Consider the following 27,634-nt stretch of genomic DNA (forward strand, 5'->3'; position numbering starts at 1 on the left):
GTCGAAGGGGTCAGGTTGAGCCTCCCAACCCGACCTGTGTGCAAGTGTGAAGACGAAGTGCCTCCCACCGCGCGTCTAGGCGAGGAGTCCCACCTCGGTGAAAACAACGACTATCCCATCGCGATCGGACCACCGCAATCGGCCACCTCAGTAGTTTTAAGGGGCGTCCCAAGAAGATCCCCAATCATTCGGATCCGAACCCAGTCGTGTCAGCCCCGAAGCAATGGCTTAAAGTTGTTGACACTAACACCATGTTCCCATCGCAAGACCTGCCTGCCCAAAGCGACCCCACCAAGATGGGTCGAGTACAACGTGGGTCACGTACATTACCCATCTCGCCCGAGTAAACCACCTGATCGACGAGTCAGGTCGGGTCGAGTTAGCCTAAATATATTTTACGTATTTCTTTCAAAGCTTCTCTGCGTGTATTTTTCGCTCTACGTGAGCGTGCTATTTTGCGCACAAAGTTACAAACAAAGCTCTGAACACCATTAAGTATAATAATTCTCCAACTAAACTTTAATTTCATAAATATGTAAAATAAATAAATTGATCATTTTTTTAATGCAATCAAACACAATAGGAATAATTCACGTAATTTTTTTTCTTTTTCTTTTAGATTTTTGCTCAAAAGTTCTTCGTGAGATTCAACGGTTGCGATCTGGGATTCCGTTTGTGTTTTCAATTCCATCCGTTCGATTGAAGCTTCGTATTGCTCTTGGGACTATAAGATGGAAGGCCTAAGCGACCATTTAGGGTTTCCATTTGCGCTCGCTCGTATTTTTCCGCTCGGAACTCGCCGACCCTCGGAAGGGGCGACCGAAGAGAACACAGCCGCACAATGGTGAGGACTCCTCTGGGTTGCCTGTAGAAGGCCTATCTTCGATCCATTCCGTCGCCTTTGACTCTCTCTGGCTGTGGCTTCTGTTTGCTCCAGGGGAAGGGTACAGGAAGCTTCGGTAAGCGGAGGAACAAGACCCACACCCTGTGCGTTAGGTGCGGGCGGAGGAGCTTTCATCTCCAGAAGAGCCGCTGCGGCTCCTGTGGCTACCCTGCTGCTCGGATCCGCAAGTGTAAGAAGTGACCTTGTGATCCTTTTATTGTTTTCATTAAGCTCTTTTCTGGTTACATCTAGAAATGAATATGTAATGACCCGTAGAACACGAAGGTTTAATAGTAAACTACCGTTTGAAGGGTGCGCATGTACTAACTGCTGCTACTCATGTGTTGTATTCCAAGCTGAAATTTCACTGTTGGAAGTGCTTTTAGGGGTTGGTACATTTATTGCTCGTCAGGTTTCTTTTCAATCTAACGAATTGATGCTTTCTAATATTATTGTGGAAACTTCTAGTAGGTAGATATCAAATTGTTGTCTCGGAATTGTTCTTTTCTCGAAACGTGAGCTAATTTTGAGATTTTTCTTGTTTTGTTCGATTAGTTTTGAGAATGTATTAGGAATAGTTTCCTCCAAGTGCTAAAAGAACCAGTTTTTTGTGATGATGGAAAGTTAAATAGACTTTTGAATAGTTTCATCTATCTTCACTTTCATGACATGGAGGAACTAGCGATTTATGTTTAGAATGGGGTTTGTTACTGATGGTTTCTAACGTGTTCTTGGATATAATGTGACACCCCCTGTTTAATCTTACATCGGATATGGCCGATGTGCAAGTTCAATTGAACTACCATATGAGGTTAGATGTGTTCCCTTTCACTAATTTGGGCTTAACTATTTTGAACCACGTGGCCCTACGTCTATAAAGTTATGGACTAGTTATCGTATTGAGTTGAGTCATTACAAATGTTACCAAAGTCTACTAGTATTGAACATGATAAAGACCTAACTAAGTGAAAAGGGACTACCCATTCACAGAGCTAGAGGCAGCACACCATGCTAGTGTTTGATTCAGGGCTAACTAGTGATTTAAAAAGGCGCTCACCTAGGTGCTCAGGCGCTTGCCTAAGCGCTCGGGTGAGACGAGGCGAGGCCTGAGTGCCTCGTTTAAGGGCTAGGCGGTGCGCTTCAAAGAGGTGCCGCTTGGGCGCTCGCTTGAGACTAGGCGCTGAGCGCTTCGTGCGAGCGTCCGATTCAACTAAGCAAATCGAACTAGACTTTTAAGTTTGGTTTGGTTAAATAACGCAGTTTCTTACCTCAAAAGCCACCCTTCACGCTCGTGCGACCCCAAGGTACCCTAGCATTGCTTCTGCCTTTGTCGTCGACGTTTATTGCCGTTGCCTTCGTCGCAGACGCAGCAGACCTAGCTTTCCTCTATCATCGATGGATGAGTCCAACAGCCCCCGTAGCTTCCTTCCACTGTCATTCCATGTGCAGTTCCTTCCACCGTCAAGGGAGTGGACTGTAGGTTTTTTTGCCATCGACGGACGCCTTATGGAGCTTCCATCGCTATCGCTGTTTCTGTCCGAAGCTTTCGTCGCTGTCGTTGCTGCTGTCCACAGCTTTCGTCACTATCACTATTGCTGTCTGCAGCTTGTCATTGTTGCTGTTTGCAGTTTCTATCACTGCCGCTGCTGTGGTTCGCAGTGCTATTGCAACAATCTTAAACTAATCCTCTGTTACTGTTGATATTTTTTCTCCCCTCTAACTACTATTAACAGTAAACAATATACTATTAACTTTATATTTTTAATTTAATATTATTATTTTTATTTAAATAATTATTTTTTTTATTATATTATATATTTAAATATTTTTATATTTCATAGTGCCTCGCTTCGCTCGGGTGAGCCCTTGGGCGTTTTGAGACCTTGACGCCAAAAGGCACCTAGCACTTTTTAAAGAACTAGGGCTAACTTAGGCCTTGACATGAATATCAAGCCTTAAATGGGGAAGATTGTAACATCTCAGGTTAGTCCCAAATTTGATTTGGGAAGTTAATTGAGTTGGTATACAGGGATAGATGGATATACTGTCATTAACTTGGGGTTAATTATTTTAAGCCACTTGATTTTAGTTCTATTTGGATATGACAATTACCCCATTGAGCTAGGACGTGATGTACTCTCTTGGTTTAGTTGAATAAGTATGTATAAGTTTAGTGCTATTGATTGATGACCCAAGGGAAGATGTAATTTGCTATATTTTCTGGCTTGGTATCCTGTTTACATGCCTTGCTCTAATATTTTGTGTATTACTTTCATTTGATGGATTTCATATATAAGTTTAGTGCTATTGATTGATTACCCAAGGGAAGATGTAATTTGCTATATTTTTTGGCTTGGAATCCTGGTTACATGCCTTACTCTAATATTTTGTGTATTACTTTAAGTTGATGGATTTCATATATAAGTTTAGTGCTATTGATTGATGACCCAAGGGAAGATGTAATTTGCTATATTTTTTGGCTTGGTATCCTGGTTACATGCCATACTCTAATATTTTGTGTATTACTTTCAATTGATGAATTCCATATATAAGTTTACTGCTATTGATTGATGACCCAAGGGAAGATGTAATTTGCTATATTTTTTGGCTTGGTATCCTGGTTACATGCCTAACTTTAATATTTTGTTGAAGTTCTCGAGTATTACTTTCAATTGATGGATTCCATATATAAGTTTACTGCTGTTGATTGATGGCCCAAGGGAAGATGTACTTTGCTATATTTTTTTGGCTTGGTATCCTGGTTACATGCCTAATTCTAATATTTTGTTGAAGTTTTTGAGGATTACTTTCTGTTGGATTCCATGTACATTGGTACCACGTCTGTTCGACAGTTTTCTTGTGGACTTCCCTTGCCAATTGCATGAGCTTGTGGTCTTCATATCAGATTATAATTGCCTTGCTATGTTCGGTCACAACTTGCCATTGCTTTTCGCTGTGATTTTTGTGGTGTTTAATTGTACAACTTTGTTATGCTGATGAAATCTTCTTGCATCAGACAACTGGAGTGTGAAGGCAATAAGGAGAAAGACAACGGGTACAGGAAGGATGAGATATCTTCGACATATGCCTCGAAGGTTCAGGAGTAATTTTAGAGAAGGTATTTTTTTGCAGGTTTTATTAAATGACATACTAAACACTGATGGAGTGGTAGTTTAGAAGCAACCCAGGATTTAAGCTTTGGCCTAATTCCCATGCTGGCCGTGCCGGAAATTGTGGGTGCAAAGTTTTCCATTGTGTGCTGGAGTAGTTGGTGTGCCACTAGAACTAAAAAGCAAAATAAGTATGAAAAGAATGAAAGGAACTGGAGAATTATAGTTGATTGTTTTCTGGTGTAATGCTTGTTCTTTGTGCTTCCTTTTGGGTTGGCTGTTTCTTGCTATATGAAATTTACTGTAGTAGGGACTCATCATGTGGTAGCCAGCCCAAACTGTTGTTTAATTATGACTTCAATAATTGCAAGTGAAAGAACAAAATACTGGCGGATATTACAAAGTATAGCAACATGTGTACGATAATTTAGATGGAGAAAATAATTGTAGCATGTGCCTTCAATCTTCCAATTTGGACAAAATGTTACTCCGAGTCATCTACTTGACCATACACATTGTAACATGTTCTGGTAGAACAGTAGCGTCTTGGCATGTTCTTACCACTGTTTCTTGTTCTTTCCAGGGACTGAAGCAACTCCAAGGAAGAAGTCTGCATCCGCTGCAGTTTGAAGGGCAGAGAGCATGTCTTTTCAGTTGGCATCATTGAAACGTGTTTTTGACCGGTTATATTGTTTCTCGCATGTCTGAATTCGTGTCAGAAATATACTGTTGAAGTGAAAGATTCTGTCCTTTCGAAAACATGCTTTGATTGGAAAACGCTGTTGTGCGAATCCACTGCAGTAAGCTTCAATAACATTATTGTTCTGATGCTGAACACCTACTTCCTGTTGCTAGAGAGAGGGACTACAGTCGTGCCTGATATTTATTAGTAGGTGAGATCATGCTGAGTTCAGCTGACTTCGATTGGTGACGTTGTTCTGAGGTTGCGGTGTATTCGTATTGATAGTGAGATCATGCTGAGCTCAGCTGAATCCGATTGGTGACGTTGTTCTGAGGTTGCAGTATATTCCTATTGATAGAAACCGATACCCATTGTTGCAAATGCTCTGCATACAAGGCCACTCATGATAAGTGCAATGCAACTGTCAATGTTGACACATTCGTCGATTCCGTTGAAGAAAGAATGAGGATCGTATGTCAATGGTATCACTATCGGCACTGAAAAGAAAACATTGCTAGGATATGGAGCTTGCTTGTTGCTGGAGAAGTTTATATTTCATTATGCCTTTTAACTTGGTCTGGTATTTAGATGAACTACTCGACAATTAGTTGGATGCAAGTGAATACCTACGTAGAGAGTTACCGGTGAGACGTTTAGCCGAGTTTGATAGAAAAGGATTCGAGTTAAAATATCGAGGGTGATGTTTTAGATATGCGTTATCAAAAATGAGTGGAATCGGAGGAAGCTCGTCTCTGTCGGTCCGTCGTTTACCATTTAGGCCGATGGCTTGTAATCTTGCCACCAATCATTCTGTGGCAGCTAATTTTTGCAACAAAATTATATGTCACGCAATCGTACTAATTGGAAACAAGATCGATGTGGAAGCACGTAAACCAATCCACCACGTAACCCAATCAAGCTATGGTGTATCCTCTACCCGGATATATATGAAGCAGAAGTGGCAGGAGTATCGTTCAAGCTTCGCTCCCTGCGGTCATTCCGCCGTTGCCATACATAAGCAGAGGAACAGCTGCCGCTGCCTTCCATCAACCTCCAGTGGGCTTTCTCCGCAGTCATAGGCGGCAGCTTGGTCATGGCCGCCGAGGCCGTTTTGCTATCTCGCTCTGACTTCCTCCTCTCCTTCGTCTGCTTCGTCTTCTGCTACTACTTCTGCCAGATATTCCGGCGGTCGAACGTCCCGGTGAATTGGCCCGTAGCAGGAATGTTGCCGGGGCTTCTGCTCCGCTGTCGCCGCATCTACGACTGGGGCACCTGCTTGGTTCGGGAGGTCGGGTGCACCTTCGTCTTCCGCGGCCCGTGGTTGTTGGGCATGAACTATGTGTTGACGTGCGACCCCGCCAACCTGCAGCATATCTTCAGCGCCGGCTTCTCGAATTACCCCAAGGGCGAGGAGTTCTCGGAGATCTTCGACGTCCTAGGTGATGGCATCTTCAACTCCGACGGCGAGTTGTGGAAGAAGCAGAGGACGAGGGCCCATGGCCTCATCAGCAGCCGGAGCTTCCGGTCCTTCGTCGCCGGCTCCAGTCGACGCAAGGTGGAGCAGGGGTTGATTCCGCTGCTCGACGGAATCGCGCGGCAAGGGACGGTGGTCGACTTGCAGGATGTGTTCCTGAGGCTGACCTTCGACAACACTTGCCATCTGGTGTTTGGCGTCGATCCGTGTTGCCTCTCGATCGAGTTCCCGACCATCCCGTTTGCGAGGGCGTTGGACGATGCGATGGGGGCTCTGTTTCTCCGGCACATCGTGCCGCCGGCCTGGTGGAAGCTGATGAGATGGCTGGGAATCGGGGAGGAGAAGAAACTGGCAATGGCATGTATAGAAATGGACCGTTTCATAGCGGAAAGAACAGCAGAGAAGAAGAAACAGAGAAGCCTAGACAAGAATCACATACACGAAGGCGAAGAAAAGGTCGATCTGCTGTCGTCTTACATCGATGACCACGACGACGAAGAACAACACATGAGTCAACAAGAATCGAGCAAGTTCGACAAGTTCCTGAGGGACACAACCATGAACTTCATGCTTGCCGGAAGGGACACGACTGGTGCAGGGCTCACATGGTTCTTTTGGCTGCTCTGCAACAACCCCATGGTGGAGTTCAAGATCCTCGAGGAGTTGAAGAAGGCAGCATCTCTACGAAACGAGAGATCGAGCTCGGATGATCTGGTGGTATTTGACGCAGAGGAGCTGAGCAAGTTAGTGTACTTGCATGCAGCCTTGTGCGAGTCGCTGAGGCTATTTCCTCCGGTTCCCTTCGAGCACAAATCAGCTCTGCGACATGAAGTCCTCCCAAGCGGCCACGGAGTTGGACCAGGCACAAAGATCTTGGTTCCACTCCACGCCATGGCGAGGTTGGAAGGGATATGGGGCGAAGACTGCTTGGAGTTCAAGCCGGAGAGGTGGATCTCGGAGAAGGGGAGGGTGAGGCATGAGCCATCTTACAAGTTCCTGTCGTTCAATTCAGGCCCCAGGACCTGCCTGGGGAAGGAAGTGGCCTTCACCCAGATGAAGGCAGTGGTGGCCGCCATGGTCTACAACTTCCACGTTGAGGTGCTCCAAGGTCATGTGGTCGAGCCAAAGCTTTCTATCATCCTCCACATGAAGAATGGCCTGAGGGTTAGGATCAAGAGAAGATCACATGAAGGTGTGGTGTGACAGCAAGTGCTTGCATCTTCGATTTGAATAAATATTATGTGTGTATTCGACTTCAACTGTGTGTTCATGCAATGTTATCTCGATATATCAAGCTAAATAAGATGCAACTTGTTCTACTACATTTTCGATATCATCTCAGTGCATGGTTTTCTAAACATGTGGGATATGCTTTCGAATCGGTATGATGCAGCAACATGTAGGTTGGCTGAGAACATCAGTCGACAATTTGATGCACACATAGCTAGAAGTTTCCGAGAGAAATAATTGCATAAATCCATGTAGCTTTACATCCCCAAACAGACAGATGCATGTTGATGAAATGATGGAGCCTTATCACCGGCAGTGAGATAAGGTTCATTCCGGTCCATTGTTCCCTTCGATTCTCCCAACTCCGCCCGTTGAATGACAACCACATACATGCATGCAGCAAGCAGCCAAATCTCCCTCTGAAACGACTCGATCAAACACCGCTCGATGGAAGACGGCCATCCGATTCCGCCTCACCTTCACAGTGGATGAGGTGACGCAGGGTCCAAGCGAGTGCAACAAAGTAGATCTACATTAGATCTTCTTCCAAGTGTAAAGTAAGTCATATCCATTGCGTTATAGTCATTGCTGTCATCATCGCGTTACAGTCACTGCAGAAAGGTCAACAAAATTCGATCGAACATGATTGCAATCGGTACTATAATCAGACAGACTAAGCAAGAGCCATCACCTCTGTCTTTCCACCCCTCTCTCTCCCTCTGTCCAAGTGCAGGAAGAATCGTCTCCATCCATCCCTGTACAAGCTGCTACCTTTCTAGTCCGAGCATCGCCTGTCTCTTCTTCGTAAGGTTTGGAAGAAGAAAGTGAAGTCATTTGGAAGGGTGTGACCGTATGATACCGCTGAGGAGCTCGACCACACCGATTCTTGGCTCACCTCACTCCTCCTCTTCCTCCTCCCTCCACTTCGTCCTGCCCCTGACTCCGACAGTCCACCACACTGGGCAGCTCAAAGGCCTACATACTCTTGATCAAATCAAAATCAAGATCAACAACGTGAGATCTCGAATGGTACCCCTAGTTCAGCATCCGAGCATAGCAATGGCAGCCGCGTTCTTGCGGGAAACAGAGGAGGACGACCACGATGAAGAAAGAAGGTGGTCAGTGACGAACACCTAGCAGTGTCTCGTTGACTCCTGCGACTGACTCGTCCCAGATCGAGCTCGGCCCACTCAGCCCATATTGAGAAAAATGGCCCATTTAGATAGCTATATATACACTCCCCCCCTAAGAAACCCTAGCGGAGAAAGAGCAGAGACGCGGGAAGTAAGATGCCGGCGGGACACGGGCTGAGGTCGAGGACGAGGGATCTCTTCTCCCGGCCCTTCCGGAAGAAGGGCTACATCCCCTTGACGACCTACTTGCGCACTTTCAAGATCGGCGACTACGTCGATGTCAAGGTGAACGGCGCCGTCCACAAGGGCATGCCCCACAAGTTCTACCATGGCCGCACCGGCGAGGTCTGGAACGTCACCAAACGCGCCATCGGCGTCGAGATCAACAAGCAGGTCCGACTTCCATAGTCTCATTTTGACTCTGTTTCTGAGTTTTTTATAGCAGTCTGGTATTGTTTGGAAAGAGAAGATCGTTTTTACAATATAGGAGGTTGCATGTACTTTGTGCATATTATGAATACTGATCACAGGGATTCTATCTGTGTTGATGCTATGCTGATACGTGTGACCAGTTGGTAAGGGCCATTTAAGGATTGGTCTTGGTATTGATTTCGATGAATTGCTTTGTTGGTTATGTCTGATTTAGACAAACATCTCATTATGGTTTCATTGGTAAAACATTTTTCTGATCGAATAAAAATGTAACTTTCTGCTGTTGCAGGTTGATTTGTTTGTGCAACCCTACTACTGTGGTTAACATCTGCATTATTTTGTTGCTTTATCCTAAGAATGCATTTGTATATTAGTAATCCGTTCACAAGGACAAGGATAATTGTGTTTTATACGCCCGGTCTCTAGCTATATGCTGGATGGTGATGATCCACATTACTGACCTAACTTTGCTGCATAAAGAATGGTTAAATTAGCATTTTCTGAGTCAAATGTCAGGAAGAAAAAGTGAAATAAGCTTGCTTCTTTGCTACTTGAGTTTGATGAAATCGATTCATCGAGTAGTGTCAAACATATTCTGAGAAGTCCGTTATTGATATGTTTAATGGATCTCGGTGCGATGAAGCCTTAAGTTGAATGAAACTATTATAATTTGGAGAGTCATATATGTTGCAATTAAAATTGGACTGTGGTGTCGTATGATTAGAGTGGTTGGTCAACATTCGAATCATGAAAGAAAAAAAAAAAGAAATTTCATCATGTGTTGTTGTTGTACTTTTGATCCATTTCAAGCCACACTATGCCTGCATTGGGCTGCCTACTGTTAATTCTTTCCAATTCATGCCGACTGATGGTGAAGCGACTCCCTGTTCTTTAGGTTGGCAATCGTATCATCAAGAAAAGGATCCATGTCCGTGTGGAGCACGTGCAACCTTCCAGGTGCCAGGAAGATTTTCGTATGAGGGTGAATAAGAACGACCAATTGAAGGCTGAGGCGAAGGCATGTGGTGAGGTAATCAGCACTAAACGACGACCAGAGGGCCCTAAGCCTGGTTTTATGGTGGAAGGTGCTACACTTGAGACCGTCACTCCTATTCCTTATGATGTGGTCAATGATCTCAAGGGCGGCTACTAGCTTCTTTGGTCGATTTTGGCTCTATGCTCGATTTCATTTTCCATCCAGGTTAGTTGTTCTTCGGCATATTTTGTCAAGACACGGCCCGTGGTTGCTAGTTCCGACATTTTGCAGTTGAATTCATGATTTAGTGTGTTCTGTTTCGTTCTTTCTACACCTTGTATCATTCATGTGTCTTCATAACAAGATGATGACAGCGACCTCTTCTATATATATCACACTGATGATGGTAATGCTCTCATTCTAAAGAATGAAGAAACTGAAACCACCTTAGCATTACATCGCCATTCTCCGACGAGCCGATGTTATCGACAGCTATTATACAAAGTCAGCACTGTATCTTAGGTATTGATCATTCATGTGCATGGACCTGAACATTGACACTGCGTTGTCCTGTTACAACTTTCTTTCCAAGGTCTTCTTTAGACCTTGGAAATGTTTTTTATGTTTATGTTTCATAAGGCTAGAATTTGCTGCAGGAATTAACTGGCCTGTTCCTATGATCAATACAGGAATTGTCAGATAGGTTGGTAGCAATTTGCCACCAGTTTCTTTTCACCCAGATTTCTGAGAGATGCAATCCTGCCCTCCTGTTCTTCAAAAATATCCAATGTCATGTCACCTCTTCATTTTCGCTCAACTAACAAAAGTGTTTTATAAATTGTTCTAGCATTTTCGAAAAACATATAAATGACAAATAAAAAGATTAAACACTGTATGACTTCTTTGACAGAAGATTCAGCTATTATCTATCCATAATTCTCTTTCGTTGTTTTAATTGGTTGTCGAAAGAGCAACTCATCATGATAATAACATAGACACAGAATGAGAAAGCAAGAATAGCTTCACTTCCACATAAATATATTACAGTGAATATATTACAATGTGGTCGCAAATCAGCTTACCATTCCGACTGGCGTGACATACAATTTACAGATATAACTTGGAATCATACTAATTTCCACACATTATTTCTAAACAATGGTTGCATCACTCTCATTAGGTGCCACCCTAAGATGGCATTTGTACCTAATTTCTCATTCGGAAATGGACAGACCAATGAAGATGTGGTGAACCAAATTCCCGATATCCTTTTGTGCCGCGAAAAATATCACAGGATAGAGAGCAGAAACACAGCTCCGGACCAAAGGAGTCTACCATCTTTCGTCACCTACCCAGTTATTCTTTTCCTTGGGGCCGGTCGGTCCTTCCTCTTTGTATAACTCCATTGGAAGACTATTGAAAATATTCTCCACCGTGTAACGGAGATTGTATGGTAAAAGGTTGAGGATCTTATTCAACTCAGACCTCGAATTATAGGTTACGGTCGGACCCCATTCGCGCATGTACTGCAACCAAAATGGTTCTTTCACAGCATCTCCTAGATACTCTGCTGCTACGATCTGATAGTTGGTGCTAGAATCAACAAGTAGCATGCTCGGTGCAGTATCATTCCTCACACCGATTCCCAGCTTCTCGGACCCCTGGAGGTAGTTTCCGGGATGAGGGAAGCTTGCATGCCCACTCTTCGAGGAATAAACAGCTGCCCTGTTACCTTCGTAGAACTCCAAGCCAGGCACGTCGATCCACTTCCCTCCGCTGTGCTGAGAGAAATATATACTCCAAAGCTCACCAGTGAAGTTGCTTATCCGTAATGTGTAATGCTCCCAATCGCAGACGTGCTGCCCGATTTTGCTCAGTGGAAAGTTCGCCATCCCGACCTTGATTGTAGCAGGGCCATTGAAGGGGCAGAATATCCACATAGCGATATCGGCGAATAAGCCTCCTAGAGCTGGTTTGACATGCACATAAAGCTCAGCACTTTCTATGTTCCCTTTCTTGACGAAATTATTCCTGTCGTCATCAGGAAGATCTATCCAGTATGCTCCATCATTTTTGCCGCCAGATGGAAGGTTTGAACCGTCAACATGTATATGCTCTCCCACCTTGACGTCTTTCTTATACAAAGTAGCACCATTCTCAAAGAACCATGAAACTGATGAAGGCAAATAGACTTCTTTCGGGTGGAACACAAGGGTAGGGCCGTAATGCTCAATGAGGGCATGAATCTGCTCTAGATTTGGCATTGCATTCAGAGAAGAATCCAAGTTCTTTAAACAGTAAATGTTCGACATGTCGGCGCAGCTCGAGTTGGTATTGCAACAGAATGTCCCTACAGAAATTCCTGTTCCCAACATTCCCCGAGAAAAAGGTCTCATCTTCCAAACTTGGCAGGGGAGATACGGAAATATTGTTTCCATATCGATCATCAACTCATGAGCCTCACTTGCATCTGTAAGATCACATCGAACACATCGAACTTCTTCGAGGGACGGCTTGTTGGGTCCGCTGGTGACCAAGTAGCCCAACGCTCGATAACCATCGGGTGGTAATGGAAGCCAGAAGTAACCACAACTGCCATGAGACTCCTCTACCGAGCCATTTGAACTCCAAACAAGTTTATAATCCAGTGGTTCCCGAAGAGCTGGTAGACTCGACCCCGGTTGGAAATCGGCATTCTCTCTCACCACAAGAACAAAACCATGTAGAGGTTGGTTGCACGGCTGCGCATAATGACCAAGGCTGAAATAGCCATTTGGTATTGCAGAAGGTTTGTAGAAAAGAGCTCCTTTGCCCTCTTCCAAGGAAGAAAGACGACAACTCCAAATGCGTTCGAACTTGGTAATTTTTAGAACCTCCAATTCTCCAGTGCATATACTTCCTTTAGCAAATCCTCCACCTGGAAAACCAAGTATCAGTATACAATACAAACAATTTGCTAACAGATACAAATAAATCCAAATCACAACCTATTGGCATAGAACCATTCATTGTACAAAATAATTTCCGTAACCACAGTAAAAACACTGCAGGAAAATGATACGCACCTTAAAAAGAGTGTCAAGATGTATTGCTCGAGAATAAAAAAGAAAACAAGAGATCAAGATAAGATGATAGGTGACAATGAAACCAAAGCATCTGATGACAAGGAACAGTGTGTTGTTTCTATGCAGATCGCTTCCCATCTTTTCTTAGCTAACACAAGTGAATCAAAGTATTAATATATGGATCCCATAGTTAGAAACAATGTTAGAGTACCAGTGCTACAGACAAAGAGAAAAATAGGAAAATGAGAAGACAAGAATCAAACATCCAAGAAAGGAGAGAAATTTGTAGACGATGATGAAAACCAATTCCTGCATGATCATAAACGAAAGAAAAACAGAATGATGAAAAGATCAAAAAACATATTATAAATCAAACTTCAAAGAGACTAAATTCTCCAAAACATAAAATGAAAGGTATTGTAACCACGCAAGAAATGCCAAATGGTCGAAAAGGCGGTGCAAAGACGAGCATCCTTGGCCTAATTGAGGGAACGCCTCGGTTAGAATTGGAGCTCATTATCGAGAAAACCTAAAAATGCATGGATTATTAGAGAAGATCAAGAGGCATTATCTGACACAGAATTCAGAAAGCACCAAAATTGAGATTGTGCCAATAAAGACAGATCATTTATTTGGAATTTATTGAGAGCACTAAAAGACCAAAAAGGAATGGCATCCGGAAAGCCAAAGTATGAGCAATAAGATCTCGATTTCATGACGTCAAACAGCCGACCCTTTCTCAATTTCTTTCCTGATATAGTACCCATAAAAGTCTCACCTTGGGGCCATTTGGGGATCGGGAAGGGGAGGGAGAAGGGCTCCGGGTCGCGGAGGACAGCGTCGGAGGCGCCCTCTCGGTTCCAACAAAACCACTTCCACTGCAACATCTGGCCCCTGTCGGTCTCCCAAATCCCCAAGACCCAGTCCGCCCCCTCTGCGACCAAAATGAATCAATATTTCCCTCGGTTCAGCACCAGCAACCCAATGCGGGCTACGCCTCTTGACCGAGACGTCAAAGACGAACCATTCCTCAGTGATCGGATTCGGCAACAGAGTTAGGGTTCCGGCACGATGGGGTACCAGAGAATTCCTCGCTTTTCCCTTTGCGTAGGCGCGAGGGAAACTTAGTTTTTGCTGGCGGATTATTTTATGTAAACGCGTTTCCGAGCCTCGACGAGATGTGAGCCGTAAGATCAGAATATGGGTGCCTGATAAGACGGACAAGAGAGAGGAAGATAACAGATAACCCGACGATATGGTACTCCGCGGGGAATTTATGGTCGAGGGAAGTCGCTTTTATTTAAAGCGTGAGGGGACGTTAGTGGTGGGGTTGGGGTCTCAGCAGTGTGCCACGTGGGGGGTCCCAAAGGAGATCAGTGGTCGACGCGGGGCCCACGTGAGACTGGGACCTCTCTCCTTTGGTGGAATCCCACACGTGAAAATGACAAACTGTTAAAACAGTAGAAAAAAGAAAAAAAATTCTGATTTGGATTAAAATGATTCACAGAATTACAAATAAAAGATTAAGACTGAGAAAGCTCTTGTGAGAGTAAAGGGAAATTGGGTTTCTTTCTTTAGGTTTGAACAATCACAAAAAACTCAAATTTCTCTTCAACAAATGATCAAATAAATAATAATTATTATTATTATTATTGATCAATCTATATGATATATATATATATGATATATATATATATATATATATATATATATATATATCTAAATCTAGATATGATCATATTATTTTCTTATTGAGGGCTGTTGATAGGATCATTGTCTTTGAAGATGAGTAGATTTCCAGATAGTTGAACAATTATTCCATTTGTTATTAGGAAAAATATGTTTCCACTTTGACAAATGAGATATATTACTATTAGGCGCTATAGGAGTATTACTTTTGGACATATTTTTTGTTTTATAGTTGACTTATAAAGATTCTTACTCACTAAATTTTTTTATTTTTTATTTTTAGAATAATTTTCTAATAACACTATATTGAATTTCAGTGAAAAGTAAACCTTCCTTTACTATTAGATAGAATTAGTTGGATTCATTTTCGAGTTAATATTACCATGTTTCTCAATAAAACTATGATTATTCTTGACTTTTATTTTGATGAATAAATAAATTATAATAAATATTTATAATTTATATATATTAATAAAAAATTTATTTAGTTGGTTCAGGATATACTTGCGAAAAGAGGTTGTGATCCTATTAAAAAAAATTGACATATATAAATAAGTTAAAAAGAAGAAAGTTATCCTTTATTGTAGGACTAAAATGAAATTAGATTTTCCTAAATTAGATGATAATTATATTGTTTAGAAAAATACAATAGAACTATAAGCCTTTCAAGTAAAACCAACAACAAGATGAATGTATTTGTCTGCCGAACAGCATCATGTTGTCTTCTCTCTTCGACAATGACCGAGGCAGAGTCGTCTTGGGAGTGACAACCTTTTCAGCAATTAAAAGCTGCGGTTGGCCAAACATAATAGAACAAAATTCGTGGGGTCAACTTCGATCTTCCAACATCCCACAAGATTTCTGCTTCGCACCAGCAATTTATCCACAGTCAAGAATACGTCCTATTAGTACCTAATAATTATCAGAAACATCAACCTCTAAACCACCTCAAACTGCGATTTCATTTAATTCCGTCCGCATCGTCTTGCTCCTCATCACCTCCGGTCTAGTTTGTCGAGGTCAAAGCCAATGCGTCGGTTGCCGCAGCTCGGTCTTAGAGTCGTACATGCACGGCGGTGTTGCCGGTGACAAGAACCAAGCCCATGGCCAATTGGGTGCTGATGGGCTTTGGTCCAGGTTTTGGGCGTACGGATGTGAAGCTCAGCAGATAACAAAAATTATCTTTCTTCTTGTTAAGGCACAAATTTGGTTGTGTAAAGAAAATTCAAAGTCAACCTTGATTCAAGTTTAAATCTCTTATAAATTTGATGTTGAGAGATAACGAGTTTGATTAGGATCTGCAAAAAAGAACTGTATCAAGAAATAAGATCCCTCTAATACTTAGATCAGTAAAGGGTTTAAAAGATTCAATCAAATGCCAAATATAAAATGTGTAATTCATTAGAGAGCAAAAGCCCTCTTAAAAATATATTAGGAAGAGATTGGAAGAATTCAATCAAGTATCAAATAGGAAAGAAGGTAAGCCCCCTTACCATATATAGCTAAGATATTTGATCATTAGGTTGAGGCCGTGATTGATGAAGGACATGCTTACACACTGCCTTAGATCACATATGCAATCGTGTAACATCGAATTCGGGGAACTTGAGGTAATGACTGACCTAGTGAAATTGTATTTATCAATTTTCATAGGCTTGAGTCAATCATTATGTCACCTTGAAAGTGAAATGCATCACCTTCACCTATCAAACATCAAAATGTCAACCACATGATATTGAAGTGACAGAATACCACATAAATTATTCTTGTATCACTTCTAGTCTTCATAGTTTAGGTAGAGAGAGAATACAACATCGTAGATGACAAAACAAATCTCACCCTACGCTTCAAAACCATAGCTGCAATCAAAATGGCTGATCAACATGTATGAACAGTGTTGAACACATCTGAAGAAAGAGGTAAAGCTAATATCTGAAAGAAATAATACAATCAAGCATTGCAAGTAATTCAAAGCTTGTCACTTGGTTAGAAGCAGCTAGTTAAAATAAGTACTGACAAACAGCTTGGAAAAGAATCTTTCAACAAATCTTAACACATCAAATCTGGTTATACGCATACCTCAATCGATATCGTACATGACTACCCATGGAGACTTCTAATATTCACTTCACGACATGTCTAGCCAAAGCCTTCAATTCCTTTTCGGCACTATCTTCAGCCGATGAAGTAACTTCCAAATGGATAGTCTTGGAAGCACAAGCATCGGCACAACATATCATTAACCGAGTTCAAATTTCATCGGCAAAATCATCTACTGGTTCTGTCCCTTTCCCTTCTTGGACTTGCTCTTGTTTTCCTGTATCTTCTTCTTTTTTGCTTCAGGAGTAGTCCAAATATAATCAGGAGGAATCACAAATGGATCTTGTATGTCTTCTACACGGCTACTCGGTCCTGATGTTGCAGAGTAACCTTGTCGATACGGTGCCTTTATCCATTGAATCCAGGAGCTTGATGTCAGTGTTTCAGGGGAGTTGCTCTCAGGGCTAGAAGGAGGTGTTGAGAACTCTTCCAGTGGCTGCAATTCTTCGAACTTGGTGAAAGTAACCAGGACCCGGATGGTAGGAACAACTGGAATGGCGACCTGCAAGTATCTATCTATTACCCTCAAACAACACACGAGAATCACAAAAAGTTTCTAAAAGGAGAAGTTACATGTTGCCGCTACCGAAACTTTCACCATAAGAACATGATTACCAAACAACAAATAGGTACTTGTTAGAAATTAACATAATTTTGATCTTGTTCCTCGATCATTCTCTTTATGATGATCAAGAAGTCCAATCACTTTCACCTAAACCATTCTCTTTACAAGAAATACCAAGGCAATTTACATGAAGAAAAAAGTTACTTGTCAAGCAAACAAATGGAAATCCAACTATAAGTTTTGCTACCAGTTAATTTCTAGCAACTTATGCAGTTGATCACCGTAACAGGTGTCATGAAGTGGCCGATGTTCAACATTAGAAAAAAAAAGAAAAAACTTTCAGTGGGTGCTCATAATAACTATAGTAAAAAGAAAAGTCATGAAATTTGAGTAAACAGTCTTGCAAATTGTTCACACCAACATTAATCTGCAAATAGAGTTTGGAGTAAGAAACTGAATGTGAAAATCATTCTAACACCAAAGAACTTCAACTATTTTCTCCATTCAGGTTACAGTGCATCACAGAATGCCATCTTCATCAAGTGATGCTCTAGTTTCTATAGTTGTAAAGGTTCCAAACCCTGACATTTAGCAAGATTGCTGGTATTTCAAAACTAATTGTTCCAATAAATAAGAAGAAATTACACAAGGAATGCTACTATCTCAAAGTTTCCTCTTTATCAAGAACTAGGATGAATCGATACATCAACAGTAAGGATGAAATAGATACATCAACAGTAAGGATAAATCATTGGGATGATTTATAGTCAATAAGCATGTCAAATAGGATAACAGGAAACCTTAAAAGTCAGGCTAAGTAAAAGCAGGTCATATGGACACACCTAATCTTTGGATATATTTCCTGTGGGAGGAGATGATTTCAACTTCCAAGGTTGTAAACAAAGTGACCTTTTGTCATCAAGATCAAAAGGTCATAAATCATGTTAGATTAATTCGATCTACTAAAAGATGGCAGGAACAGATGCACAGAAAAGCTATCTTTAAGGTTTAGGTGATTGTGTTCCTATTTCTTTCTCAAAAAATTCGACCCTTTCCACAGGAGTACATGGAAGGAGAATCAAAAGGACAACAGATGATGATACTCATTGCAGAAATTAATTGTCTGGTTTGAGCAAAATAATCAAATCCGTGGCCTCCCTTCAGAGAAGTATACTTCTCCGAACCTGATAATGAAAACTAAGCGCCATGCATCCTGAAGTTGATCTGCATACCATTATGTCAACAGTAACTAAAATAAGAAGAAAGAGAGTTTTAATATACTTCAGATTGCTATATGACTGATAGAAAAGCCTACGAACCACTCCCAGTTACCTAATCACTATTGCAAAAGTTTATTCACTAAAGTTTTTAGAACAAAACTTCCTAAGATTAGTACCTAAAAATCAAGCAAGGGTATTAAAACTCTAATGCAATAAGAGGGAAGATTAGGCCATCGAAGCACCATTTACTGAAAAGACACTGCTAGCCTCGCAAGGGCTAATTTTTAATGTCAGTGAAAGAATGGAAATGTAACTCTATGAAAGTGTCAGTGACAGAATGGAAATGTAACAACATATGCAACTATACCAAACATATCATTTTTATGTTTAAAGGACATCGGAATCGATAAATATCAAAACAATATGATAAGAAAAATGGTAACGCCCAGACTCATGTGGTCAGTGTCCCATACCTTCACCGGAAATGCTCCGGCAGGGAGCTTCGTCGTAAGTAGATCCCTCAGACGACGAATTGCCTTAACCTTGTTTGCAAGAATATCAAGAAGTGGCAGTAGCTCTTCTGTCTGAAGCGGAAAATCAGAAGAGAGCCACAGAACAGGCCTTAGACCTTTTTTGTATTCGCTCTCTTTGCTACTCTCTTTGCGTCGGTATCCATTCTCCAAACTCGTCACTGTCCTTTTGGAATCCCTGTCCCTTCCCCTCCTAAGATCGTCCCCTCTGTTACTGTTAACAATCTCTATGGAATGCCTTGCAGGCCTACTCTGGCACCCAGACGGAGAATCACCAAGGAGATCACTCACCTTCTCCTCGACACAAAGTGAGCTCCTTGGAGGCACAACTTTCTTCTGCCCTTCTTGTTTGTGATTACCGCCCCTCTTTTTCCAATTACCAAACCAACTTTTCCTATCCTGTCTACTCTCACTGTTACTACTGCTGCCAACATCGTCGATGGCCATCGGCCTCGGTTCACAGCAGCTATGCCGGCGAGGAACATGTTGGGCCTCATCAGGGGATTCCATTTTGAGGGCATTCTCCAATTGCTTCCGCTCCTCCTCCGTCAAGATGTCCTCGAGCCCTTCGCTCTCTGTATCATTGTCATTGCAGGTCGAGAGGAACTCCTCGTCCGTCATCGCCCCGGGCACCTGCCGGGACTTCACGCTCACAACGACGTGATGCATGTCATACACCTTTGCTTTCCACGACCCAACCAATTCCGACCTCTCCTGCCTCCTCCATGTCAACTGAGGAAGTAGCACTGCCTGCGTGACGTCGATTCCCGGTCGGAAGATGTTCGTCTGGGACATCGCGGCAACTTCTTGCTGGACTTCCGCCTCGGTGGCCGGCGTGCCCGCTCCGTCCAAAGCGTTCATCACTTCCTTGTCCTTGTGGGAGATCATGCACAGGGATCCCGGTGACACCTTCCCGTCCTCCGATCCATCCCCGAGGAAGAGGACACTCTGGTCGGAGCGCTGAATCCGGAAGCCGTCGAACCCGGCCAGAGTCATGTCGGCACGCAGGTTGGACCCCCGCTTCCAGATCTTGTAGGTGTCGGAGGGGGCGATTCTGGAGATGAAGGGTATCACCGAGCTCTCGAAGTGGAAGGTGATCTCCATGTAGAAGTCCCGCATCCGGCGCATGGTGGCGACGAGCCGCGGCAGCCGGCGGCACCACTTGGCCCAGGCGAGGGGCTGGTAGTGGCGGACGATGATCTTGGCGAGGTTCTCCTCTCGGAAGCAGATGGCCTCTTGGAGCGCGCTCCACCCCTGCTCGTTCTGGAGGCTCCAGTCGACGCCGGCGGCCATGAGCATCTCGACAGCGGCGGCGTCGCCGAGGCGTACCGCGAGGTGGAGCGGCGTCTCCCGACCGGGGACGTCGCGGCGGTCGATGACCGCGGAGATGGCGTCCGCCTTCTCCTCCTCCACGACCGCCGCCGCCTCGGTGACGATCGACAAGGGCTCCACCGGGCGCGGCAGCTCCGCGAGCACGCGCTTGAGGCCGGCGTAGTCGCGGGCGAGCACGGCCTCGTGCGCCGGGCTGTGCGCGTACTTGGTCGGATCCACGCCAGCCATCACAATCCTTCTTCTTCAGCGGGGCTGCCCAAACCGATCGATTCTCAAGAAAGCGGAAGCATCAAGAAGAGGGAAATCGATATCAAAAAGAGATTTTTAGATCTTTTTCAGCTCAAATTTGGAGACCGCAAGAACAAGAGATAGAACAGCGGACAGAAGAGGAGGAGGTCTGATGTGTGCAATAACCAGAGCAGACAAGCGCCTCTATACGGGCTTTTCTTTCCAGAAAAATTATGTATTTTGCGTGTATTCATACGTGTATACATATCCATAAGACCGGAAGGAAAACACATGAAAACAGACCACAAGATGGAAGGAAAGATTATAGAATTATAAAGAAGAGGGGAAAGTTCAAATCTTTTGAACGCAGATATTATTATATTTTCATCCTCTCGCTGTCCCCACACAAAGCAGAGAGAGAAGCCACATATGGATAAAAAGGTGATCTTGAGAGATAACGAAAAGTAAAAAGAGGGTGAGACGAGTGCCCTCCAAACACAGACTTGTCTGCTATTTTCTTGGTGAGATAGAAGTGGAAGAAGGGCATTATTTCTCTGCTAATTTTCTTGGTGATGTGGAAGGGAGGACGGACGCCAATGAATGTGACACAATAGGACGCGCAAGGAAGAGAAACCCGAGTTTGACACGACACCGTACGTTCAATTCCAAATCTTAAAACGTTTTAAATTAAATGAAAAATAATTAAAAAATGTATTGACGTGAATATGCACGTCCGACATGATCCATCGTCACCAACGCGGTCGAGCCGACTTAGATCATGGAGGACGATTGCACGGTGCGGATTTGTTCGTCGCTTATTGGGTCGCTGTTAGTGACACGTAGCCGAGACGTGTCGGTGACGGTGAGCGAAGAAGAAACCCCAGTAATGGACCGTAGTAGACAAGATCACAACTACGGCGGGAAGCTAAATGGTTCACGTCGCACACCTCACGAACTCTGTTCTATAATTGTTATTATTTGATTACAATGTTCTTTTGTTGTTGTTGTTGTTGTTGTTGTTGTGGTAGGTGTTGATATATGATGAGAGAAGACGCTTGCAATTTTATATAGGTGGGTGGCAGATGAGTCTGTCATCTTGCAGTCCATGATTGCCACGGTCACATGTGCAGCACGAGCTGTGGGGTTCTTGCATCAAACACCACTAGCCCTCACTGTGCTATATATTTCAGTGGCCATGTGAAGGGCCATTATGAGCGGGCAACTAAATGATGAGGAGATCACAAGAGAAAGCTTTCGCTTGGCCTATTTATCCCTCTCATGCATGTTGTTAACACACTAACAATCATAATTACTAACAATCAGTTTAAATCAAATATCTAAAATATTACCATCAAACAAGTTTAAGGCTTAAAGGACATGCACAGAGTGGTAAAGACCAACAATCAAACTACAATTTAAAACCTATAATAATAATAATAATAATAATAATAAGATTGAGTGAGCTAGCCCAGGGTCAATGTAGCTTTCCACTAGATCCAAGTCCCACTAATTTTAATCCACTCATCAACACATTAAAACAAGAACAAGGCCAAGGGACCACTGCTCTCTCTTGTGTATTCCAAGATCCAAGTGGGGGTTAGGCTGGGGACCCTCATTACTAATCATATGGTTGGGGGATTGTTTAAGCTTTTGGTCTCATTGTCCTCGCATGGGAGGGGGTGGTGGATGCCCACCCTGAGAAGGAGACGATGATAAAAGCTGTCACTGTTGTTGGGAATGGCAATGAGAGGGGAAAGAGGGAGGTCCTTTATGGGGAGTCAAAGATGCCCTAATTCCCACCCCCCCCCTCTCCATCCAAGGATTTGACTGCTCTGTGTGCTGCACCAGTGCGCTTTTATAATCTATGTCAATAACCATGCAAACCTTCATTTATCTAGTATATTTAAGGATAGGTGATGAGGCATCAAAGTGCCTGCCACGTGAGGGTTCACTACTTGCTAGCTCAATCACCACAACAATCATTGGTCCCACTTCTGCATATTGATGATCCTTTCTTTGCACACCTAGTGCTTGTGGTAATGAATGACTCCATCTTTGAGCATTTGAACTTGGAAGGATCGCCAAACCTGTTTAAACCTCTCCCAGAAATGCATGTGTTGTTAGATGGACAAGCATACAGAATGATTCTCAACCTCATGAACGCCCTGCAGCTGCCTACTTTGTCCACAACATTTACCTGGAATGCACTTGTTTTCTCAGAGGCAAATTGGACATTGATCTCTCCTCGTCTGTATTGATCCCAGTATTCGTTGTATCAACCTGCATCATTGAGAAACAACTAACAGAGTTGGTACAAGTTAGAAAAGGAAGAAAAGGAGCCAAAAGCTCCAGCCAAATGAATGATAGCACATGACTCTCACTTGCATCCAGCTTCAGTTGTTTCCATGCGATGGATGGATTGGTCATGGAAGAAGCCAGAGAATGTTCGAATAGATACAACAAAGTGGAGATCCATCATGAGCTTTTCATTGCGTTAGGACCATAGACTCTCCATCAAAAAACATAGTCTATGAGGATATTTTTGCATATGTCCTTCTCCAAGTTCATCCTAAAATGTGACATGGTCAATGTCAACGCATAGGTGGTCCAGTTATACAAAATTCTGGTGAGTCAAAAAATTCTTCAATATTGCTCCCTGTTGGACCACAAAAAGAAATGATCGAATCAATAGTGTAATCAAATTAATAATGAACATTCCACAAGTGGTTCCATAGGCATTGGTTGATGACAAAAGAAATGATAACTGGGCACCAAATTGTCAGATCAGTCAATATAAACAAGATCTGTGCAAAAGAAAAATGCACACTGACCAACGTGCATTTTTCTAAGCTAATAAGCTAAAATATGGTAGTAACGATTATACAAGAGGAGGTTTGAAAAATGTTGTGGAACACAAAATTTTAACACAAAAGTCGTTCAAAATTGTAACACCAAAGGGACTAATAATTTCCAAGATGCTACATGGTCTGATCTCAGATCAGATGAAACAGGGATAAAAACAATAATTAAACATGCATGAGAAATGCCACCTTCCAGATATTTCACGAATGCTTCCGTTAAAGCTCAAGAAGTCTTGATGAGATTCAAAAACAATGTAACTCATAAAAGCACAAAAAGCTTTGGTACAGAAATAAATGCTTTGTTAACACCATACCATCCAAGGAATTTGATACTACAGAGAGTATCGGCATCGTCATTCAAATCAGCTGAATCAAACTTGGTTTCATCTTAGAATAACCCATCTAAAGTCAGGCTTTGAGTAGGTTTCACATATTGGTGTGTATAGTTGAACAAAATATGTTGATTTCAGGGATTCTGGTTGTCTTTGCATGCCCATCAGCATGTTTGTTCCTCACTAGTACAATGCCTAAAGATGAAATCAGCAATATGCAAGGTGTCATCTCTCTGAATGCATCAGTGGCTTATCAAGAATCCTTCGGCCGTTGATTTTATCTGACACTGAATTCATAGGAGTCCTATCTTTGTAAATTGTAAAATCAAGAACTACTTTGACCCACCTTGAGTACTTGCGAATCAATTGTCACCAATTATACTGTAAGATAATTTGATTAAGGCTTACAGCTCAGCAAAAAAGAGTAGTATACGCTATTATGAGAATGAAATTCCATCAGTAATGCATTGTCATACATCTAGAGCGCATTCTGACCGGTAAAGAAAGACAGTCAACAAAAGGCTGAAGCACAGCATTCATGTGTTTTCTGTAAATCTTTTTTACATTTGCAAAATGTTGTGGTGCTGAAAGAACTACTTGGTGATGCATCTATAAACTTCTCTTTACCATCTGACATAGCGTCAGCGAGAATCAACAATGTCCTTAAAGGTCACCATAAGCAAATGCTGGAACTTATGTTGGTCGATGAGGTCAATGTTCCATTTATCAGGGAGTGTACATATTAAGAACTTGATAATTCATTTGTATAAAAATGAGTTTCAGGAGGACAACTACACGAAATCAGATGAGCAACTAACCAATTTGATTGTGCATGAGCCCAGTAAGTTGGTCATATCATTCAATATCAAGGAACATAAACATATCAAGTTCAAGCCGAAAATACAGTTTCGAATCAGATTCCAACAGCAGACTGGCTGTTCCCAGATTTTGGTGCTATGCAGCAGGGTTTTTTTTGTTACAGCAGGAAAGGCCAGAAGAGCTTTACTGTAAAAGAGAATAAGTGAAAATATTGAAGAGAGTAAATAGAATATTTCCTTTTGACTTATTTCCTTAACTCACAAGTTTCATGCCAGATTTGAACTTCAATTAACTTTTGACTTCTGAGACTTAATAAGAGTGAAACATAACATATTAATTGCAACAAATTCATACTCCACTTTGTAATTCTTTCATTGTTCATCTCAATCTTCCAATTATGCGCTGAGTGTCTGAATATGTTTGTTATTTCTTCCGGTTGGATAAATTTCAGATTCATATGAAGGGTTCAAATCAGTCTCGATAGAGTAGCAACAGAAGTGCAGGATGAAGTATCGAATATGTGGAAGTATTTTGAATCAGATCAAAGTCATTCTTTTCCCCCTAGAACTCCAAATTTCCAGTCCTACATGACAGTTTTTAGTTTTCACAGCAGGAAAAGGTGTTAATATAATAGAGAAAAACAGTAGAAAATTCAAAGAGAGAATACAGAGAAAACAAAAAAATATAAAAATAAAGTGGTATGTTGAAGTTTACTTCATATTAGTAAAGCTCATATCTTAACCTTTATCTTCTAAAACATAACAGTCCTTCCCCCACAAAATTAGGACTCCTAGAACTGTTAAAATAAAGAGATAAATGAGTTGTAGAAGAAGAAGTTGAATGTTATTGACATATCCTCCGTCTTTATATACAGGTTAGAAGGAGAAGTTTCCTCAACGGGTTAGAGGATTTCCCTCAACAGAGTAGAGAGATTTCCTCAACAGTTAGGGAAATCTCATCTACTTATCATGCCCCCGCAAGATGGTGCTCCTATCAAGGAGGCCAATCTTGGACTGATGTAATGCAAACAGCTTACGAGCTATAGGCTTCGTAAGTGAGTCGGCCAATTGATCAGCTGTATGAACATGAGAAACACGGAGTTGACGGCGGACAACTTGATCACGTACAAAGTGGAAGTCAATAGCAATATGTTTCATGCGGGAGTGGAATACCGGATTAGCGCATAGATAGGTAGCTCCAATATTATCACAATATATTGTAGGAGTGGAATCGATGTTGAGTTCCTGGAGAAGATTCGTGATCCAATTGAGTTCTGCAGCTTGAGTGAAGGTGGTGGGTTCAATGTTGGGGGATGAGGAATTCATGACAGCTTGTAGGTTAAGTACTTGACGAGGTTTAAAAATACCATGCTTAGAGCGAGTGGTCATAGGATGATTGGAGATGACAGGATTAGGAGGTAATGTTGGGTGAGGATCAGTGACACAAGCCGGGTCAAGTGGAGACACGTCAGGGGCACTTGGGCGAGAAGGAGGTAAAGAGGATGGTTGTGTTTCGGAACATATTGCCCCATCAATTGGAGAAGAGTGGAGTGGAGTAGGAACAGAGGAAACGGGCAAGTGTTGAACTGGAGTGATATAGTGCGGATCAGGAGGGGAGGAAGTAGACGAAGACATGGGAGGCTCGTCCGATTGATCCGAAGGTATACTCCAGTGAGATAGTGAAGTGGTCCGTATGGCAGGATATGGAAGGGTTTGGAAAGGAAAGGTAGACTCAACAAAGATAACGTGACGTGATACAAAGATTTTGTGAGTGTGGAGATTATAGCAGCGGAAAGCATTATGGTCAAGTGAGTAACCAATAAAGACGCAAGGAGAAGATCGGGATGTTAACTTATGAGAGGCATAGGGACGTAACCAAGGATAACATAAACAACCGAACACGCGGAGTTTACGAAGGTTAGGGGGTTTGTGGAACAGTGTGTCAAAGGGGGACTGGTGTTGTAGAACTGGTGTAGGCATCCGATTAATTAGGTAGACAGCAGTTTGAAAGGCTGCTGTCCAGAAAGTTGAAGGCATGGAAGCCTGATGTAAAAGTGTGAGTCCAGTTTCTACTATATGCCGATGTTTGCGTTCGGCAGAACCAACTAGTTGAGGAGTATGTGGAGGAGACTTGAGGTGTTGAATGCCACAAGCTGAGAGATGAGACGCCAGGGCTTGATATTCACCGCCACCATCAGAGTAGACTGTTTTAATGGTAGACTGAAAATAGTTTTCGACCAACTTCTGGAAAGTGGAAAAAACGCGAGAAACATCAGATTTATGAGAAAGAGGATATATCCATGTGTACTTGGAGAAGTGATCTACAAAAATAACATAAAATCGAAACTTATCAAAAGATAAGATTGGAGCAGGACCCCAAACATCAGTATATATAATTTCAAAAGGTTTAGAGGAGGAAATTGAAGATGAACCAAAAGGCTGCCGATGACTCTTATTACTAAGACAAGCATCACAATGCATCATAGAATTAGGGGACTTAAAAAAAGGAAGAGAGTGACAAGATAATAATTTCTGCTGAATAAAGGGTGAGGGATGGCCAAGCCGACGATGCCACACATCAACTGGAGCCGCAACAGAAGAATGAACAGTGGGCTGGGTCATTCGAGAGGCTGACGGCCATTCATAAATGTTGTCTTTATTCGGGCCTTGGACCAATGATGCCCCCGTGCTCAAATCCTTAACAAGAAATGAATCAGGAAAGAATTCAATGGAAGTATTGTTATGTTTGCAAAATTGAGAAACAGAAATGAGGTTGCGTGTAATATGAGGGGCGCATAAAACATCATCGAGAGTAAATGTATTAGAGTCAGAATTAAGCGTTGTGGAACCAGTATGAGTTATAGAAAGTCCTTTACCATCACCGATGATGATATCTTCATTGCCGCCATAGGGATTGTGAAGAGACAAATTCTGAAGATCAGCGGTGATGTGATGAGAGGCACCAGAGTCGACA

General features: G+C 42.5%; 5 protein-coding genes across 6 annotated transcripts; 3 read left to right on the forward strand and 2 right to left on the reverse strand.

Moving 5' to 3' along the window:
- The first annotated feature begins 761 nt into the window (after window positions 1-761).
- Window positions 762-4,834, forward strand: LOC135611085 (large ribosomal subunit protein eL37x-like). The gene is made up of 4 exons (XM_065106386.1): window positions 762-844; window positions 938-1,073; window positions 3,900-4,001; window positions 4,577-4,834. The coding sequence occupies exons 1-4, from the start codon at window positions 842-844 to the stop codon at window positions 4,621-4,623; spliced, it is 288 nt and encodes a 95-aa protein (XP_064962458.1). The 5' UTR covers window positions 762-841; the 3' UTR covers window positions 4,624-4,834.
- An 807-nt stretch (window positions 4,835-5,641) lies between these two features.
- Window positions 5,642-7,471, forward strand: LOC135611084 (noroxomaritidine synthase-like). Its single transcript, XM_065106385.1, has one exon. The coding sequence runs from the start codon at window positions 5,769-5,771 to the stop codon at window positions 7,350-7,352; it is 1,584 nt and encodes a 527-aa protein (XP_064962457.1). The 5' UTR covers window positions 5,642-5,768; the 3' UTR covers window positions 7,353-7,471.
- Window positions 7,472-8,621: 1,150 nt separating this feature from the next.
- LOC103982644 (large ribosomal subunit protein eL21z/eL21y) lies at window positions 8,622-10,376 on the forward strand. 2 transcript variants are annotated; one of them, XM_009399627.3, is made up of 3 exons: window positions 8,622-8,905; window positions 9,840-10,105; window positions 10,146-10,376. In XM_009399627.3, exons 1-2 carry the CDS (start codon window positions 8,669-8,671, stop codon window positions 10,095-10,097), a joined length of 495 nt encoding a protein of 164 aa, XP_009397902.2. In that variant the 5' UTR covers window positions 8,622-8,668; the 3' UTR covers window positions 10,098-10,105; window positions 10,146-10,376. The 2 variants fall into 2 exon arrangements, with proteins under 2 accessions (XP_009397902.2, XP_009397901.2); XM_009399626.3 differs by having other exon boundaries at window positions 9,840-10,240.
- A 547-nt stretch (window positions 10,377-10,923) lies between these two features.
- LOC103982643 (hypothetical protein At1g04090) lies at window positions 10,924-14,292 on the reverse strand. Its single transcript, XM_009399625.3, has 2 exons — window positions 13,764-14,292; window positions 10,924-12,837 (listed from the first exon to the last, which is right to left on the reverse strand). Exons 1-2 carry the CDS (start codon window positions 13,870-13,872, stop codon window positions 11,252-11,254), a joined length of 1,695 nt encoding a protein of 564 aa, XP_009397900.2. The 5' UTR covers window positions 13,873-14,292; the 3' UTR covers window positions 10,924-11,251.
- Window positions 14,293-16,582: 2,290 nt separating this feature from the next.
- On the reverse strand, window positions 16,583-20,883 carry LOC135611086 (uncharacterized). The gene is made up of 2 exons (XM_065106387.1): window positions 19,033-20,883; window positions 16,583-17,276 (listed from the first exon to the last, which is right to left on the reverse strand). Exons 1-2 carry the CDS (start codon window positions 20,647-20,649, stop codon window positions 16,947-16,949), a joined length of 1,947 nt encoding a protein of 648 aa, XP_064962459.1. The 5' UTR covers window positions 20,650-20,883; the 3' UTR covers window positions 16,583-16,946.
- Window positions 20,884-27,634: the final 6,751 nt, after the last annotated feature.

The sequence above is a fragment of the Musa acuminata genome, chromosome BXJ2-4 (genome assembly GCF_036884655.1).
Source record: "Musa acuminata AAA Group cultivar baxijiao chromosome BXJ2-4, Cavendish_Baxijiao_AAA, whole genome shotgun sequence".
Taxonomy (NCBI): domain Eukaryota; kingdom Viridiplantae; phylum Streptophyta; class Magnoliopsida; order Zingiberales; family Musaceae; genus Musa; species Musa acuminata.

What these genes read in the sequence shown, in the direction of transcription:
- LOC135611084 (XM_065106385.1), top strand. Translation starts at nt 5,769, where the DNA reads ATGGCCGCCGAGGCCGTTTTGCTATCTCGCTCTGACTTCCTCCTCTCC.
- LOC135611086 (XM_065106387.1), bottom strand. Translation starts at nt 20,649, where the DNA reads ATGGCTGGCGTGGATCCGACCAAGTACGCGCACAGCCCGGCGCACGAG. An exon ending in CCGGAGCATTTCCGGTGAAG is followed by an intron (nt 17,277 to 19,032) that starts GTATGGGACACT and finishes AGATACTTGCAG; the next exon opens with GTCGCCATTCCAGTTGTTCC.
- LOC103982643 (XM_009399625.3), bottom strand. Translation starts at nt 13,872, where the DNA reads ATGTTGCAGTGGAAGTGGTTTTGTTGGAACCGAGAGGGCGCCTCCGAC. An exon ending in GATCCCCAAATGGCCCCAAG is followed by an intron (nt 12,838 to 13,763) that starts GTGAGACTTTTA and finishes TTGGTTTTCCAG; the next exon opens with GTGGAGGATTTGCTAAAGGA.
- LOC103982644 (XM_009399627.3), top strand. Translation starts at nt 8,669, where the DNA reads ATGCCGGCGGGACACGGGCTGAGGTCGAGGACGAGGGATCTCTTCTCC. An exon ending in GCGTCGAGATCAACAAGCAG is followed by an intron (nt 8,906 to 9,839) that starts GTCCGACTTCCA and finishes CCTGTTCTTTAG; the next exon opens with GTTGGCAATCGTATCATCAA.
- LOC135611085 (XM_065106386.1), top strand. An exon ending in TGCTGCTCGGATCCGCAAGT is followed by an intron (nt 1,074 to 3,899) that starts GTAAGAAGTGAC and finishes TTCTTGCATCAG; the next exon opens with ACAACTGGAGTGTGAAGGCA. An exon ending in CAGGAGTAATTTTAGAGAAG is followed by an intron (nt 4,002 to 4,576) that starts GTATTTTTTTGC and finishes TGTTCTTTCCAG; the next exon opens with GGACTGAAGCAACTCCAAGG.